The 18,456-nt window shown below is 34.8% G+C and overlaps 3 protein-coding genes across 3 annotated transcripts; 1 reads left to right on the top strand and 2 right to left on the bottom strand.

Annotated features, from left to right (window-relative positions):
- The first annotated feature begins 208 nt into the window (after positions 1-208).
- On the top strand, positions 209-4,742 carry LOC110410074 (PLC-like phosphodiesterases superfamily protein). Its single transcript, XM_021419654.2, has 9 exons — positions 209-465; positions 556-678; positions 898-1,035; positions 1,490-1,588; positions 1,703-2,006; positions 2,096-2,319; positions 2,394-2,480; positions 3,132-3,577; positions 4,364-4,742. The coding sequence occupies exons 1-8, from the start codon at positions 343-345 to the stop codon at positions 3,309-3,311; spliced, it is 1,278 nt and encodes a 425-aa protein (XP_021275329.1). The 5' UTR covers positions 209-342; the 3' UTR covers positions 3,312-3,577; positions 4,364-4,742.
- A 209-nt stretch (positions 4,743-4,951) lies between these two features.
- On the bottom strand, positions 4,952-7,045 carry LOC110410075 (F-box/RNI-like superfamily protein). Its single transcript, XM_021419655.2, has 5 exons — positions 6,751-7,045; positions 6,474-6,620; positions 5,640-5,775; positions 5,418-5,516; positions 4,952-5,328 (listed from the first exon to the last, which is right to left on the bottom strand). Exons 1-5 carry the CDS (start codon positions 6,837-6,839, stop codon positions 5,113-5,115), a joined length of 687 nt encoding a protein of 228 aa, XP_021275330.1. The 5' UTR covers positions 6,840-7,045; the 3' UTR covers positions 4,952-5,112.
- Positions 7,046-11,148: 4,103 nt separating this feature from the next.
- On the bottom strand, positions 11,149-12,604 carry LOC110409293 (caffeoyl-CoA O-methyltransferase). Its single transcript, XM_021418590.2, has 5 exons — positions 12,445-12,604; positions 12,280-12,359; positions 12,028-12,172; positions 11,719-11,850; positions 11,149-11,625 (listed from the first exon to the last, which is right to left on the bottom strand). The coding sequence occupies exons 1-5, from the start codon at positions 12,535-12,537 to the stop codon at positions 11,332-11,334; spliced, it is 744 nt and encodes a 247-aa protein (XP_021274265.1). The 5' UTR covers positions 12,538-12,604; the 3' UTR covers positions 11,149-11,331.
- Positions 12,605-18,456: the final 5,852 nt, after the last annotated feature.

Below are 18,456 nucleotides of genomic sequence, written 5' to 3'. Positions count from 1 at the left end.
CTTTTTTCCTTTGCGGAAACAGGGTAAGCTTTTTAATAACGACAATTGGACAGTCCAAATCAACTAATCTCGAACTTGCGCCCAAACGACATCGTCTGAGTAAAGTTAAAACCTGGACAAGAAAGTGCATGTCACCTTTAAATAAGAGAAATTAAAGGTAATGAAGCCCGCGTTAAGTCTCCAAAACTTTGTCATTTGTCACCGTCAAGTCCACAGTAAAATGTTCTCTTTAGCTTTATTTAGTACCTGTCGACTCTTCCTTAACCCTCTCTTTCTCTCTCTCTTCTGGTTTTTTCTTTTTCCTTTCTCGAGCTCTGCATAAGCAGAAGCGAAATACAAATAATGTTAGCGTGTTTCGCGGACCACCTTGGCTTATGCAGAGCCACTGCAATTGGGTACTTGTTTCTGTTACTCTTCTCTTTCTTCATCAGCATTTCCACTTCTTGTTCCATTGGAAACTGCCAGGTTCCTTTCTTCTTCTTCTTCTTCTGCCACACTCTATCTGTTTCTTTATGATCCGTACAATTCGAACTGAATTGTTAGAGAATTTTGCAGGTTTTGGATTCATGTTCACAGGCTACAGATTGTGGTCCAGGCCTTTACTGTGGAAACTGCCCTGCTTTGGGCAAGACTCAACCTTTTTGCATCAGAGGCCAAGCTACCATACCCACTTCTGTTGTAAGCTTCTTTTTGCATTTAATGATTGAGTGTTGTTATTTTCAGTTAAATAGTGAATCTGTTTCCTTTTTATTGGTAAAGAAGTTCCTTTGTTTCTATTTCTTTGTATATTTTGGTGATGGGTTTTAGAAATTCCGTTCTTTTCTATTCTTTTTTTTTCCCTTTGATTTTGTGATTTTAAGCAATTTAGTGATGGAAATTAGTGTTTTTGGCTGGCAGATTGGTGGATTGCCTTTCAACAAGTACTCATGGTTGGTGACTCACAATTCCTTCAGCATAGTGGATGCACCATCTTTGCCAGGTGTTCAAAGACTGACATTTTACAATCAAGAAGACACTGTTACTAATCAGTTGCTGGTGTGTACTTCTATTCTTTTGCATCCCCTTTAAATGACCTTGTTAGTTATTGAAAATCTAAAGGAAACTATAAGAGCAGGAATTGTTACATTATCTGCTAAATTATCTCTAGTGTAATTAGTTTATAGTGTAAAACTTCGATTTGGGTTCTTTTAATCTGTTTAATACTAACTAGCAGAGAAAATGTAAAATTCGAACATGTAATGTTTCTGTTTGCTTGGTTTCTTTGTAGCCACCTAAAGTATGAGAGTAGTTATATATATATATATTGGGGGAGAGGGGATTCGAACCCTGCTCTTTTAGGCAGGGGATAATGTACCAACCAATGAGTTAAATTCTCGGGTGCTAAAGTATGAGAGTAGTTTTGCTTGATTCTTTTCTTACTTCTTAAAGAAACAAATAAGCAGTAAATTTCTTTTTTAACTAATTGCTTTGCTTGTTGGATATTGTTTAGAATGGAGTGAGGGGGCTGATGTTGGACATGTACGATTTTGATGGTGATATTTGGCTCTGCCATTCATTCCGGGGACAATGTTTCAACTTCACTGCCTTTGTAATAAATCTTTCCATCTTTTAAATTTAGCATTTATATTGCATTTTTTTTTTGGTAATTTTGCTTTCAAGTTTTATGGGATAAATTGCAATGTGCTCATTGGACCTTATTCAGCAACCTGCAATTAACACCTTGAGGGAAGTAGAAGCATTCTTGACTCAAAATCCAACAGAGATTGTGACCATTATAATTGAGGACTATGTGCATACACCAAAAGGACTGACTACGCTTTTCACAAATGCTGGTTTGGACAAATATTGGTTTCCTGTGGCCAAGATGCCGAAAAAGGGTGAAGATTGGCCTACTGTGAATGAAATAGTTAAAGCAAATCATCGCCTTTTGGTTTTCACGTCAGTTGCTTCGAAGGAAGCAGAGGAAGGAATTGCTTATCAGTGGAAGTACATATTGGAAAATGAAGGTGACAAATATACGCATGTAACACCTTTTTTTGTGTTCATATTGTGTACTTGCTCTCTGTTAACTGCTTCATGATGTTCTGGACTTCAGCTGGAGATCCAGGGGTAAAGCCAGGGTCATGCCCAAACAGAAAAGAATCACGGCCACTTAATTCAAAAAGTGCCTCTCTTTTCCTAATGAACTACTTTCCAACTTTCCCAGTTGAAGATGAAGCTTGCAAAGAACATTCAGCACCCCTTGCTGACATGATTGGCACCTGCTATAAAGCAGCAGGGAATATGATGCCGAATTTTTTGGCAGTCAACTTTTACATGGTATTCAGTTGTAACTTATATCTATAAGTTTGTTCTAATATATGCAAGGCACTAACAGGGGATAAATTATGCAGAGGAGTGATGGAGGTGGTGTTTTCTATGATTTGGATAGCATGAATGGCCCAAGATTATGTGGATGTAGCACTATTGCAGCCTGCCAGGTTTGTCCAAGTTACTTGTCTGAAAAGCATTGGCAACTTGACTTCTAATTTTCAGTGAAGTCATCTGAGGACATATTTTCCAACAAGTCCTTGTTCCATTGACACTTACTAATAGTATATATGGCTGGCTCTTTTTACTCCAAATTTTCACCATTCATTTTCAAAGTTTGAGACATCTATCTGTGTATCTTTTCTAAATGTATTGTTGTTGTTGTTGGAGTTTATTTTTCAGCTGAATGGTAGAGGTGCTTAATCCAAATTTTGTGCATTTATGATCTTGATTTTGGGTTATTTTGCATTTTAGATTAGCCCACTTTTCAAAGCTATTTTCCAAAGTACAGAAACATGCCTCATTCGTTCTGCTCTTTTTTACATGAGAGAATCTAGTCGTGGCAGGATGTGAGAAGGAATTGTGGATAATTTGGTCAGGATTCATATTTTTTGATAAAACTATCATTCAAAGAAGCTAACATGCTCTTCATGCCTGCAAAACAACACTACTGAACTTTATTTTGCAGTATCCTTCCAACCTTTGACAGGTTTTTTGAATGTTGTTTCCCTAGCAATTCAGACTTGCATTTCCATCAAGATGGGTCTGGTTCTTGTGATGACATAATTATTTGTTGAAATCTCTGTTTTGATCTTATGCAGGCTGGAGCACCCTTTGGATCTTGCAAGAACATCTCTATACCTACTACAAGTCCTGTTACCAATACTGCAGGAAGCTTTTCTGGATCTGTTCAGTTCTCAAAATCTGCTTCAACAGGCTATTATCCTAACCGCCTGGTTGTTGGCTTGTTTTCTTTTCCATGGATAATGTTTTTATTTTGACTAGAATAGATAATTTTCAGGATAGCATCTACACTTTTAGGAGGGCTTATAATATGTCAGTATGTAAATTTTGGAGTTGAGGCTTAGTATACTACATCTCTGCCTTATTGGGTGGAAGGTCAAGGAATGCTTGTTAGAGTCATAGAATTTGATTACAATCAGAGATCTCTTGAGATTCTTCTGTTGACAAAAAATCAAATGGCTGTACGGAATCCGAGTTAGATAATGGCCAAGAGAGACCTGGAATGTACCAAGTAGTAGTTCAGGTATGCAATTTGCTTCAGTATATGAAATTATCTTCTTAGGTGCAGAATTAAGTTGCACTATATTATTTGTCTGATAATTGTGATCTGCTAGATATGAACATTATTGTACTGACAAAGTTTGCTTTACCAATGACACTACTTCTTGATTTATAGATCCATGGTTCACATATTTTTTCTGTTTTAAATCACTTTTACCATTACAAGCTTTTCTTATCACGAAAGAATCAATAAGAGACAGAGTGTAAAATTACAGCAACAACTTAAACTACCTCCCACTATTAGGATTGCTCGTAACTCCTGACTGTTCTGCTGTTGAGCTTGATAAATGTGGCACAACTGATCCCAGCAATTCTTTCTGCGTTTTCAGTTTTCTACAACTTACCAAAACTCACGTATCATACCATCTGGTTTATCATATTCTTCTGATTACTTGAGCTTACTGTTGCATACATCTAGGACGCACAAGGCCTCCACGATTTCATGAGTGAGTTTGAACTTGATAGCAGAAACGGGGTTAGAACCTCCATACCTCCTTTCTGTCTTGCATTCTTAAATTAGCTTGTTACAATTTGTACTACAAAATAAGACTATGGCCATCTCAAAGTTTTCTTTCTGTGGACCTCTTTCACACAATCCCTTTGTTCTTGCAATTCAGCTATGCTTCGTTTTCAATATTGTAACGGGTGATTTACTCCGGTTAACATTTAGTTGATTTAATTCTCAATTTATCTTGTTGTGTTATACCTTCAATTAATTATTTCCGTTCCATGTCTCTCTTGATTGCAGGTTCTATTCGATTTGGGGGGCATAGTTTAAGTAGGAGTCTGAAAGTAGGTGTCAAAACCTGTGTAGAGTTGCTTCCATTATCGCCAAGTCCTAGTACTTGTATCCTAACATTATACTTTCAACATTTTTAGCATGCTTGATACAGCTCATTCTGATCTCATGCATTTCATGTATGGAAATTATAAAAGATTCATACTATTACTTAGGAATTTGAGGGATTCTGGTTTCAGGGGTTGAACATCTAGGAATGAATGACTGCAAAATCTGAAATTCAGTTGTAGATTCTAATGGACTACATTTTCTTGTTAGACAATCAAATATCCAGGCTCCCTTTTGTTGAATTCGAAAGCAGATAGTTTCCTTGGAGATAATGATTTATGTGAAGAAAACCGATTTTCTCAGCTGCCAAATGCGACCCGGCCTTGCTATCCGTCAGACTTTTACCATATCATAGAATACTTTGGCATAATACTTGATTAAATAATGCTGTAGGTTTGGAAAAGAAGTAGAATCCTACAACCCAAGGAAGATTTTGAATAGAATGAGATCTTTTTTTATCTTTCTCATCTCTGAAACAACTACTTTAAATTTGCACAAAATAATTCACCCGAAGGCTTTTCATATTGATAAGACTTTGAAGGCAACATCGCTTTATTTGAATGGACAAATTCATATAATAATAATTGAAATACCCAGAAGAATGATATGCACACCCAGCATTTGGAAAGCAATCACAAGAATGAGCACCTTTATGCAACAGGTAACATGGCGACCGCACCTCCGACGTTTAATGGCAAACCTTTTGGTTTTATCTTAAGAGCTGGACTGATTGTAAGCAAGCCAATGAAGCAGTCTAGAGGAACTCTTGTCCCCCATACATTGATGGACTCTAGTTTGCGGCATTTACTTACAAGAACAAACAGCCCATTTTCTGTAACATGACGGCAGCTCCATAGGACAATGCTCTGAGATTAGACGGTGACAAATTTTCAGTATCTCAATGATTTTGAAGAATAAAGTTTCTGTCAAAAAGGAAAGTCGAGATATAACAGACCTTCAAACGTGGACAGCTATCTGCAACGGCAGACAAGGATTCATCAGTGATAAATGTACCACCAACGTTCAGGTGTTGCAAGGAATTGGCACCTGTTATCTGTTTCAGATTATCAATTGAGAAAGAGAAAAAGGAAAAAGAAAATCAGGTCTCCATGGAGAGAAGGAAAATGCATAAAAGTTAAGGGCATTGGTTAGAGAATGAGCAAAAGCCATCACATACCAATTGAACTACACCTTTGTCAGTGATCCCTGTCATACCCCAAAGGGAAATAGATGTTAAATTGCCAACACACTTTGCCAAAGAGATTTTGTACAGTCCATTGTCAGTAATTTGGCAACCCCAGCGGCTCCTTGAACTGTAATTACAACTAGAGTCAATACAAGAAAATGAAAATCATGTCTAGCAATAACGAGATTGAAATTCTGAGAGATATATTTTCTCATTCAGCTGCACGTGGAAGGATTAGCTATCGACAATTTGATGCGCTACTGTGACATTCGCTATATGTGTCAGAAACAGGAATTCACTGTTTACCGTATGCCTCTTTAATAATATCAATTGGCAGTCCCAAAACTAGATGAAATGATTTCAGCCGTTGAAACTTGGGAAGGGGCTCATCTTTCTTTCCTGCCTAATTGCTAAGTATGAATGATAGATGATTGAATATATACCTTTCTTTATTAGCTTAAGTTTTTAAAGGTACTAATTCTCCAATTCGAACCAATCAAGCACCATTGCCAAGGAATTTGCCATATGCTAATTGGGAAACTTCCAAGAGAAAACATGCCAATGATTTCACAACAAGTTCTTGCTAGTCGAAACAATGAATTTTCAGGTTCATGGACAACATAGCAACATAGCCATAGTTCAATACTTTCAACAAACACAATTCTCTTCCATATTTTAAGCTAACTCAGAAACAGAAGAAGACTCGTTCAGGTTCAAAATTTTCCCCAATATAAAACTTGGTTCATGGTGAAATTCAAACAAAAAACAATCATCAACAAGCAACAACAAGAAAGAGAGAGAAAGAGAGAGAGTAGAAACGATTACATGTCGAGTTCTTTGAGGCTATAGGCATGACGCACGAGACGAGCAGTGGAGTCGTCATCCATCTTACAACCAGCAAAACTCAGAGTCTTTCTTCTAGCCAGGGCCTGTTTCACCCCTTGTTTCCATTTCCTACAAACCCCACTTGCCCTACATACATATCCATCCATCCATCCACATAACAAATACCACTAAATTTCAAGCTGATGAACACATAATAAACAGCGAAAAGAAAGAAACAGAAAAACCCAATTAACAAAGAAAAAGGAGAAAAACTTACTGGGCTAAATCCGTGAAAGAAGTGATCATCACCAATATATGAGCCAACAGGTCTATAGGTAACCGATCAATCTCTGCCTCTTCCTCCATAGTCCTTCCAAAGACACAGAGAGAGGAAAGAAAAACAGAGAGCTTTTTGAGAGGTTTGGAGTTTCGTAGGCACGTAAGATAGAAACTGAGCAAAGGTCGTTGAAAGTTACGTTACTTTTATACAAGCAAAGGAAGATGTGGTCACTGTTTTGTCATCCTTTCATGAATCAAAGTAATGGGGTAGTAATATTTTATTAAATTCAGTTCAGAATCTTTGGCTTTGGATTCAACTTCTTTTACTTTATAAAGGTTTAGGACAAAACAACTTCTTCCGTTTTTATCCTCTATTCTAGTCTGTCTGGTCGGTTTTTTCTTTTTCTTTTTTTTAAAGGATTTTATTTAGGCGTTTATAGTTTCTTCTCTTTATTTTTAGGTTTTAATATCTGGAATGGCAAATATGGAAATATGCCATCTCATTGCTGCCTTGTTTCTGTTTTGGATCACTGGGCTTCATCATCATCCTTTAATTTCCTCTTTCAATGTTGTCGTTTTCTTTCTAAATAAAGTGAACATGAAATGAAATGAAATACCAAATTGATGAAGGGTTGTTATAGTGAATTTATATGACACAATATCATTTTATTTTTTTTTGTTTCAATTCTCAAATAAATATAAAATTTAAGAGAAATTTCTCAAGTGAAATTTTTATTATTTTTTTATACAAAAATAAATCATGTTCTATATTGAAATTATTATTTCAACACAGTAGATTTAGAATTAGAGCCTCAAAGTAAGAACACGTTGAGTAGTCAATTTTATTGCATACAACTTTCAAACTCAAATGGCACATCCAATGGGAAATGACAATCAGTCATAAGCCCAGCCCATAGAAGCCCACATTCTATTCTTTCTTTCATTGTTTTCACTATAGCTTATCAATACTAAGCCCAGCTCGTAAAAGCCCAAGAACAAAAATTTACGCTAGTACGTAGTTCACTGGTTCTCTTATCCAAGCGTTAGTTTCCTTTGTTCAGGCTGCTACTACTAGATTTCTACATCGGCATTAGAGGTTATACCTTGGGAGCAAAAGAAATCAAGGATTAATACAAGCAAATATCCTAGCCTGTACATGTAATCTAGAGAAGGGGTAGATTTGAAACTGAATTAATCATAAATTATGAAATTGAATTCATGATGTTGGCTTCAAAACAACAGTATTAAGTACGAGCATTTAAGTGGTGGAGCTGCGTTTGTTATTGGTGGTCTTCTAAAAGATGGGGAGAGAGTTTTGTTTTGAGAGATTGCTGGATGTGTAATTTTGTGATTTATAAATCCTGAATCTGCCTTGTGTGTATTCTTGATCACATTATGGTTATCTTTAAGAGGATAGGCTAGTTTCTTTCTTTTTGAAGAGTCTCTTGGCCAAACCAGGACAGGATATGCCTCTACCAAAGTCTTTCGAGCAAATTGAAGTGTAAATGTTCTAGTTCTTCTGAAGCTCATCAGGTATGGTTGATGCCAACAATAGTCTTAAACCAAAAGATTTGAGACTATGGATGACACACTAAAATTGATACTAATATATCTGTCTTTAAAAAAAAAAAAATATGGCGTATAAGATTAAAAATATATTTAGAGAGTTTTTTTTTCTATTTTCACTGTATTTCATCAGATACGAACAATGTAGCTTTTAAAACTGAATTATAGTCTGTAATCTACATTTGATTTGGTATGAGATTGAAAATTTTTTGTCACATATATGATGGCAAGGCTTAATATATATATTTAGGGGTTCAGGGAACCTGGATGTTGAGAAGAGGGCGAGAGGGCTTGGCTGACTTTGGCAGTGATTAATTAGAGTTGCCTATAAGTTTATTAAATGCATAGTTTGCTTGCTTAAGGGTAATTCTTGCATATGCAGTCGGATTTATATTGGAGGTCTTACTGGTGAAAAATTCCGGTCAGAAATCATTTCCGTCATGCAATCTCTTTCGATGACTCCAGGGAAACCGTAAGGTTGACTTTGTGTAGTTTGGGTGTACCCATGTTGGGCTTTTTACTGCAAAATGAAATTGTCAACAGAGCTCCGAAGCTGCAATTCCTTAATGCTTTCCAGCCATAAGGTTTTGCTAGTCTCCTAGTCAACTGGGAGAACAAGGTTTTAGCAAGGACCAAGAAGGGAATAGCCAGTGCAAACACCCATTTCCCTGGTGTTCTGGGCATTCATAAGCCTGACTAGCACGTTCCTCCCTTCATTAGCCGATTGTAGGTGCAACATTCCTGTTTTATCAGCACAAAACAAATTTAATTCCACCATGTCTAAACCAAAGAAAGAGAGTAAACAAATTTCTGACAATGGATATTTATCAGCAGGCGAAGCTCGCTCATAAATATCAGGCTCTCTTGTATTCTCTAGTTTCAAGAATGTACTTTCAGAAATAGAAATCAGCCAAGACAAGTGTAAAACATAGAAATACCACAGAGATTTAATGTAAGAAGAAAATAAATTACAAGTTCACATTCTTCAATTTTTTCACTGAAAAGGTAAAGTATCTGGTAAAATATTATCGCTCTATAAGAGACTCTTTTGGCTGGTTTCCTGGTCTCTACCGGTTTTGGTAAAGATCATCTCTCTATAGTCTTGCCGCTGCTCTGTAAAAAACTCTTTGACAACTCTCGAGGGCTATGCCAATGCTGCCAAGCATTCCACCCCGTTGACTATGCAATGTCCACTCATCCAACCTTTGGATAACTCATTGCAATTGTTGGTATCTGACTAAGTACAATTCCTTTTGCACTTTACATAGGTGGCATAGATCAAGGAAGTAACTGATCAGGTCAAACAGAAGGGAGTAATTAAACTCAAAGGCCGTTGTCTTGAAACCATATCTCAATGCCTTACCTCCTAAAATGGGGATTTAAAGTTCAAGTTCTTTTTCTAATTGTCTTTCAAAAAAAGAAAGGTTTTTTTCTAATTTAACTCTAATATTCAAAATAGTAAGATCTTTGTTTGAGTCATATCCTAACGCACTTGCCATCATTTCAGTATTTTAAGTTGCAAAAAATGACTCACCCGTGCTGAGTGACATTATCTACTATATGCTATAACATGACAGTTTCAAAAAACCTTCCCAAGAAATATCCATGTTTAGTTTTATATTTCATAAATTGATTGGAAATCTTTGGCTTAGGCAAAGGGGTATATACATTCCTGCAACTTGAACTAAAATTTTTTGTAAGTTCAATAACATTATCCATTTATCCAATTTTGCACCCGAGCATTTAGCTCATTGGTTGGTACATTATCCCCTATCTAAAAATAAGGATTCGAATTTCCCCTCCCTCAATTATAAAATAAAAAAAAATCCATTTATCCAATTTTGGCGACCGATTTATCCTTTTTGTCATGAAATAATAATAATTTCATTTTCATGCCACCCTTTAGCCTCTAAGAGCGGATGCACATATGCAAGTGCCTTCTAAAATTTTGTTTCATAAATGAGCAAATGGCATACTTAAAAGTAAGGTTCAGCTAGCCCTTGGACGCCCCTAGGTATGAACTGGTGTGCTCAAGAAAATATTCTAATTTCATTTTCCAAACAGAAGTTCATGTCATAAATTGTTGAATGAGTTAGCATTTAAGAGATAGATAAGGCAGAGACATTCTGCAAAATTTTAAGCAATACCGGCTGAATTAAAACAGATCTTCTCCCAAAGATAAAGTCCTGAAGACAATAGCCAACCAGAATTGGAGGCCAGAAAGAACAGTTGGTGTGGGGGACGTGGAAGGATTATTTTAGCCTCAATTGTAAAAGACTTACCACCTTTGCTTCATAACATCTCTTGGTTAACAAAATCTCCACAGATGACAATGTTTAGGGGATTACTGATATCTTGTTGTGAAAGTATGCTTTTCCTGCCGGCCCTGGCATTTAGTTCTTGGTTGACTTCGGAAATAGTTAAGAGTTCCTTACAGGTTAATTGGTTCAGTCTCTATTTTCCGATATCAACAAAAATTTGTCATTGTCTATTGCTTAAACTATAGTGATTCCATCTGGTGTAGGAAACTGTACCTATCAAAGTTAGGTTTTATATTGAAAGTGATATTGGTTAAACATTTCATGACACGATCCCTTCTTATGCCAAGCAATATCTTGATGATAAGATATATTGCTTGATGGCTTCATGACAACCACCGGGTTGGTGATTTTCTATAGTTTATGTTATACTTTGGGGATCTTAACAAAAATGAAATGTATGAAAATTCAGTCATTGAATGCCAAGGGATTTCTGCCCTTTTGTCCAGTCTCTTGGGAAAATGATTCCTCCGGCCATGCACAGATGAGAAAACGATCCTTGTGCAAACTGCTTTGCAAAATAGTCTTCTTATGTTTTATAACATTTAACATTTTGGTCTCTGGAAATTATTGCAGAGAATGCATAAAAACATCAAAATAGCAGCAATATACAACAAGATATTAACTGAAGACAAGTAAATTTGGTTAGCCACACCCTTGTCGTGCTAGCAATTGCTTAAGCCCGCTTAGATTGATCAACTAATGCGGCGACACAGAGTAATCCCATCGCCAACAGGAAGTTGGCAGATCTCAATCCTTGGATCAGCAGCCAGGGCTCTGTTGAGCTCCAAGACGAAATCCCTATAATACAGCACATACTTCCTTAACGGTGCATCAGGAGGTGCCACCACAGACCCGTTCCATAGGGTGTTGTCGTAGCCAATGATTCCCCCAACCTTCACTAGCTCAATAAGCCTCTTGTGGTAATTAAGGTAGTTGTCCTTGTCAGCATCAACAAAGATGAAATCAAACGTTCCATGATATTTTCCCTGCAATTTATACATTAAAAATGTTAACGTCTATGTTAACTAATCAAATTTAGTTATGTTTGAGGATGCATTCTTGGAGGATTTTGTACTTACAGCGTCAATCATTTGATCAAGGACAGGAAGAGCAGGGCCTTCTTTGAAGTCAATCTTGTGAGCAACCCCAGCTTTTTGGATGACTGGTAGACCCAGTTCATAATTTTCGCGGTTGATGTCCATAGCCAATATCTGAAACATTGAATTAAGCAGGAATTGTTTCCTCTTTGTTTATTATTATATTCTAGAAAACCACAAGAAAAGAGAAGCCAAGGCAAATAAAATCTCTTTTAAGGACTAATAGTTAGTTGGCTGAGATGCATTGAATTTGTTTTTGATTCATTTGATGCATAACTATGTTTTAGTTACCTTGCCATCATCTGGCAGAGCAAGGGCAGTAGCAAGCAGAGAATAGCCAGTATAAACACCAATTTCCATGGTGTTCTTGGCATTGATAAGCTTGAGCAACATGTTTAAGAATTGTCCTTCATCAGCTGATGTAGTCATGATATTCCTGTTTTATCAGGGGAAAAAATTTTCAATTTGACTAAATTCCATTTCATCATTAATATCCAAGCCATAGAGATAAAGCGAACAAGATTTCAGGCCTAAAAATCTCACCATGGATGTTTTGCTGTCAGCTCCCGGAGCTCCTTCATGGGTTCAGGCTCTCTCGGATAAACACTGGTTTCAAGTATATACTGCCAAAAATAGAAAGAAACACAAATTAAAACGCTGGGAAAACACAAACACATTCTTCGCATTTGTCAAAATAGAGATAATTACTTGGTAAAGATTATCACTCTGCAATAGACTCTTGTGGCCAACTTCCTGGTGCCTGCCAGCTTGGCTTTGCTGTCCTTCATGAGTGGGAGCCATTATCTTGATAATCTCTCTAGTTTTCTTTGTGTTATTGCTGCAGTTTTGCTGCTGCTTTGGAGCTCAATGAGAACCTTTATTTATAGAAGAAAACTAGGACAGTCCAACAAAATTACACGGTAGGGAGTTGGTGAACCATGTAGCCTGATAAGAGCCATCGGGAAGGTTGGAGCCACCGTGCTCCTGGGACCCACTAACCAACTCCCAACCTTCTTGACTATTTTTATATATTGCCGCCCCCCCCAAACCCGGATTTCTCTCGGGAATCTGTCTTTGTTAATTAAACAATAATAAATAATTTATACTACAAGTCTTTTGTAGTAGTAACATTCTTACATGAAAACTTTACTTGCAGTATAATTCCGATTAGCAACAAGAGAAACAGAAAGTAGAGGTAAAATCATCTTCTACATTGATCTTCATTTATCAATTAGTTTCTGCAATAGAATAATCAAATAATAAAGAGAAGCTTAGGTCATACCTACCCTGACCATTAACTTAATCCAAGCCTTTTGCGTTATCCCTTGCTACCACTTTGTTGGTTGTTTAGGTTGCTTCCTAGATAGTTTCCTTCGAGTCCCAAATTTCTGACCCCCAAGTCTAAGCACACCAAGCTACATAAATTTGTCGGTTCTGAAAACCCCACACCTAGCAATTCAACGCTTTCTAGTATAATAATACAAAAGGATGGATGGTTCCCCGAAGAACCATCGAAAAGGCAAAATCAGATGAGAATTCGGAGGTTTGAATAGGGCATGCGCTACATGTAAATTGAACTAAAACTATTTGTCCATGTTCATTAGTTTGACAATTTTCCCATAAGCTTTAATCAGTCGATTCTTCTTTGTCATGTAACAATAATACTGTTATTAATTACAGCCGTTTTCTACAGTTTCATTATGTATCATAATTTTCTCGTTTTCTTTTGTTTGTTTTCCCACTGCCTTCTCTTAGAAGCTATGTGTTGTTTTCCCACTGTCTTCTCTTAGAAGGGTGACGGTGAAGAGAGAGTTTTGTTAAGAGTCAAAAATAAAAAGAAATAAGGGTTAAAAAATTTTAAAATTAATATTTTGAATTTTATAAAAAAAAATCAAAAGATTCATAATTCATAATAATTTTATATAATAAAAAAATAAAAAAAAATAAAAAAACTTATAATAATATTTTAAAAAAAGTTATATTTGACGGTATTTATTTAATTCTAAATAATCAATTATTAACTCTATGATAAAAAAAGCTAATAATTTCCTTTTCAATATAAATAATTAAACTATCTACAAGAATCTCATTATTTATCTTGTTCTAAAGTCTTATTTTCATAATTTTCTTTGTTGAAAAGATTCTCACTATAATTGATATAGAAACCAAAATAGTTTAAATGAGATGAATTAATTTATCAATCAAGATTAATAAAAAAATTACTCATTGATAAAATTTTAAGTTACAGCCAACAGTGTAAGATTATAACTTATATTTGAAAATTATATTATAATTTTTTAATTTTTAAATAATAAAATTATAAAAACTAAAATTCACATAACAGAAAAAAAATAACAAATAAAAGATAGAATCTACATAACAAAAAAAAAAAGAAAAACATGGTTACTGGTTTGTAGAAATTTTTTAAAACAAGTATATAAAACCTATGAACATATAAACAAATTGAATAAAAATGAATAATAATAATAGAAAAATATATAATAAATAAATAATTACTTATATTAATTATTAAATAAAAAATTATTTAAAAATATTATATATAAATAAAAAATTTAAAAATTTTGAGGAGGCCATGACCCCATAGTCCTTTTAATTACATTTGCTCATATATATATATATATATATATATATATATATCCCACCATTGCACAGGTTGAAAGGACAAATTCAAAGGAATTAAGGGAAACTAACAGTACTAATAAAGTTTAATTAATGTGTAATACACTTCTTCAGGCCAAACTAAAAGGAACAAAATGATCTCAAGCATTTTACAATTATGTACTAGTATACAAAATACTTTTCAAAAAGAAAATGTGTTAGTATACAAACGGTTGGCCTTTTTCTTATTGGTTACTTCCATCCTCCCTCTGGTTAGGGTTGCTCTATTCATTTTTCAATTTTAACTAATGAAATCTAAACTTGATAGCAAAATTGTGGTAGTAGTATTTAAGGTCAAGAGATTTTTTTCCCTCAAAAGTTAAAATTCAATTTAGGACTTGATTATATCAAAATTAAAACTTTTAAACCAACCATACATGCATTTGACCCAAATGACACTGTTGGAAGACTAAATACGCAAACGATGGAAGATTTGCTCTTCAGTTCAAAATCAACTTTTGTTCAACAATAATAAATGATAAATGAGTTCTTTATTGATCACACACACACATATATCAATTAAAAATAATTATGAAATAACATAAAAATTAAATAATATCCTCGTTATGAACACCGGAAAAATTGAAACAAAATAGCTTATAATTAAGCATAAAACCACTTGAAATATCAGAATAATTAATGATCATACAGATTTTGATAAACTTAACAGTAATGTGTTTATATTTTTTTGATAAACCAATATGTTTTTACATATATATATGCTGATTGCTAAATAAAAAGATCTTTCTTAACAAATTCTTAATCATTAGCTTTTAGAAATCTAGAGAGAAAGGGTGTGATTAGATACATTATGAAAAGGTGAACAACATGCTTCTTCGCATCCCCTTATTAATCAATTATGTTTTTCCGTACAAAGTTATTTTTTCGGTGAAAAAGATGAAAATAAATTACTAATAAAATGAGAAAAAAGAAGGTACTATATAAAAAGGTGGTCCATTAAGGCAAGTTTGAAGGCAGCAGATAGGCACAACGGCACAAGAAAGGAGTGAAACAGAAAACGAGGAAGAGAGGAAGAATGAGGATTAAGAAGGAAAAAACTATCCAAAAAGGAAACGGCGGCTTATGGTGAAAGAGCCAAGTTATGTTACCATAAAAATCCACAGAGATAGAAAGAGAGAGTTATTGCATTTGCAAAATATTGCAATATTGAGAGAGATCGTACATAAATAAAGATTAAAGAAGGGAAAAAAAAAAGAAAGAAAAACTGTAGATATACAGAGAAAGGGCTGACACGAGGCTTAGCCGTTGAAAGACTGTCAGATGCAGAGTATCCAATTGGTCAGAGGCCAACAAAGACACCTGCTTACTACCATAGTTGTCTCGTCTTTCCTTTATAATTATGATCCTTCATTGGAAAATTCGCTTAAACATCTCCAAAAACATGCAAATACCCCCTCACTTTAAACCTCTTCACTCTTGTATGAGACTATATAAAGCATTTGTTTTGCATTTGTCACATTGCACAAAAAGTCATAGATAAGTTTGAGTGAAAAGAAAAGAAGAAGAAAGACAAAAAAAAAAAAAACACATGAAAAGAATCTGTGGGTGGTTACAGAATTGTGTCTGTTTGCGACAGGCTTCACTACCGCCTGTCTTCATCACTTTGGTATAGACCCTTTTCTTTGCTCTTCTTTTGTGTCAAGTCAGAGGGTTTTAATCTTTTTAATATGTTTCTTTTGTGTTTGTTCTGAATTGGGATTTGGTTTTATGATGTCCTAGGAATTTTGTTTTGTTCAAGAGTTGAGACTCGTTGAGGGCTTGGTTTTACGTACTGTCCAAAATTCAGATTTTGTTTGTCAAATTATTTTTTTCAAATCTGCCCTTTTTGTTGCTTGTTTAATTTGGATTGAGTCTACAGGTCTTTGATTTTCGTGGTGTTACTTACCAGTGCAAATTGATTTTAGTCAAATGCAGTTCTTTGAGATGTCACAAGAAAAACCATTCTTTCAATTAGTGCTGATTCCTCAAAACGAAAGAAAACAAAATGAGGGTTGATATGCTATTAATGGATGTTTATCAGCTAAGCTTTATGTTTGACAATGGAGAATGTATGTTGATCTTGTTTGCATCCTTGAGTTTTGCCCCCTCACAACCCTATGAAGTCTTTCTGAAAAAATTTTCTTGATTGTTTACAGCTTAAGGTAAGATCTTTAGGAATGTTCATGGAGGGATGTTGGTCATTTGTTTTATTTCAGTTCTCTTCCTTCTTCTCTTAAATTCTTGTAATGAGTGATGACTATGAAGATATCTTATTGTTTATGATTACTAGATCTTTGTAACCAAGCCCAAGTTGGAAGTTTATCTTCAGTCTTTTTTTCCTCCCCTTCCTTGCCTTTACCTTAATTTTGTTGATCTGTGTCCATACATATCTATGAAGCTTTTATATCAAACATTTAGTTGTTTGTGGTTCAAGGGGCTAGATCTTTAGTACGAAGCTTGGGGGTAATACATATTCCTTTGATTTTGCTTCATTCTAATACTTGATTTTATGTGATAGAATTTGATTATTATCATATTTATCTGAAGTCTGTTAATAAAATCAAGAAAAACTCTTTCTTTTTCTTTTTGTAGCTTGGGGTTAATAATTTATGTTACACTATTCAACAAACACACTCATGCACAAAGTCTCACTTTACTGATAATTTTTTGAATTTTGAGACATGAACTTTTGTGATTGATCACATAAGTTATGTTTATATTATCGTGGTGTGGTTTTCTCATGGTACCAACTATTTCTTTTACATCTAAAGTTTTTGCTTAGTGAAATTTTCCTCAGTTAAGTTTGTGAATTGAAGGCTGTAACACTCTCAGCACAAGTAAAACTAGGGATATGTAACATTTTTTACACAAACAATGTAGCACCCCTATAATTGTATAGCCTGCTCGCATATGACTTGATCATAATTTGGGGCTAGATTGTTTAGAATGTAGTGAGTTGGCCTCAGCAACATTGATAGGATCATTATTTCAATATTACATCTAATTTCTATTGCTTTCTACCGTTATATGTATTCCAATTCTGTTTGAAAATGGACAATCATGTTTGTGAGTACATTCAGCAGTCTAGAGTGTAGATTGAACAGTTAGTTGTTTAATCATATTTTTATGATGACTGGAAAACCAGGTTGGTTTTTCATTCTTGCCAACCATTTTTTCCAGACTCTATTATTCCTTTTTACTCTAGGGGTTAAAGTACTTCTTCCTTGTTTATCCTGTCACTTTTATTGGTCAAATAGGGTAGAACTGTTCATAAACCAGAAAGCCCTACCATATTACATCCTAGGTTGACAGGGTTTAGTTATAACAGCAATAAAAGTAATTTAAAAAGCCTTACGATTTGAACCTGAAGGATAGCATTATGAACTTCTGGTGGAATCGACTACTTCAGACGTGGTTGCATGCATGTAAATATTTGTATGATCATTTGCACTGGAACTGCAATGTGCCATTGCCTTTTAGGCTACAGCATGTTTTTACCTAATTATGAATCTTCTTATTCTTTCTATACCTGACGACATATCATGCATGTAGCTCTTCTTTCTATCTACTTTTCATCTTTAAGCAGAAAAAACATGCAATGCTGTTAATTAGTTCTGCATAATGTGAAATATTAAGTAAAATTTCGGTAACGAATTCTAGTTATGGAGCATCAAGTCTTTCTGATGATAGTATCTAGGCATAAGTGGGAAGCTGGTTAGTTTGGGTTGAAGTAGGTTAAATTGAAATGTTCCAAGAGGAAGAGCAAGGAAAGAAAGAAATTAATGCACATAGAAGATCTGGAAAGTTTGTAATAATTGGGAAATTGAACATCGATAAAACTAGTAATCTTCATGTGTTACTGTACAGTGTATATACGTGTCAGATCTGCAACAAAAACTACCTTTGCATTTGTATTTTTATAAATTCCTTTCTTTTTCTGATATGTTAAAACCTGCATATATTACATTGTCACCTTGCAATAGGACAATGATAAAATCAGGCTACACTGCTTCTAAATCAATTCCGGGTCATTTGTTTTCA

Source organism: Theobroma umbraticum, unplaced genomic scaffold (assembly GCF_002168275.2).
Source record: "Theobroma umbraticum cultivar Fairchild unplaced genomic scaffold, ASM216827v3 scaffold_44.0, whole genome shotgun sequence".
In the NCBI taxonomy this organism is placed as follows: Eukaryota; Viridiplantae; Streptophyta; class Magnoliopsida; order Malvales; family Malvaceae; genus Theobroma; species Theobroma umbraticum.
The sequence above is the reverse complement of the archived record's forward strand: the minus strand, read 5'-3'. Positions and strand labels throughout refer to the sequence as shown.

Excerpts from the sequence above, each read along its gene's own strand:
- LOC110410074 (XM_021419654.2), top strand. The coding sequence starts at position 343 with ATGTTAGCGTGTTTCGCGGACCACCTTGGCTTATGCAGAGCCACTGCA. Across the intron at positions 679-897 it reads CTACCATACCCACTTCTGTT|ATTGGTGGATTGCCTTTCAA; the intron begins GTAAGCTTCTTT and ends TTTGGCTGGCAG. Across the intron at positions 2,481-3,131 it reads GCACTATTGCAGCCTGCCAG|GCTGGAGCACCCTTTGGATC; the intron begins GTTTGTCCAAGT and ends GATCTTATGCAG.
- LOC110410075 (XM_021419655.2), bottom strand. The coding sequence starts at position 6,839 with ATGGAGGAAGAGGCAGAGATTGATCGGTTACCTATAGACCTGTTGGCT. Across the intron at positions 5,776-6,473 it reads AGCCTCAAAGAACTCGACAT|TTCAAGGAGCCGCTGGGGTT; the intron begins GTAATCGTTTCT and ends TTGTAATTACAG. Across the intron at positions 5,517-5,639 it reads ACAAAGGTGTAGTTCAATTG|ATAACAGGTGCCAATTCCTT; the intron begins GTATGTGATGGC and ends AATCTGAAACAG.
- LOC110409293 (XM_021418590.2), bottom strand. The coding sequence starts at position 12,537 with ATGGCTCCCACTCATGAAGGACAGCAAAGCCAAGCTGGCAGGCACCAG. Across the intron at positions 12,360-12,444 it reads AGAGTGATAATCTTTACCAA|TATATACTTGAAACCAGTGT; the intron begins GTAATTATCTCT and ends TATTTTTGGCAG. Across the intron at positions 11,851-12,027 it reads CTCTGCCAGATGATGGCAAG|ATATTGGCTATGGACATCAA; the intron begins GTAACTAAAACA and ends TCAATGTTTCAG.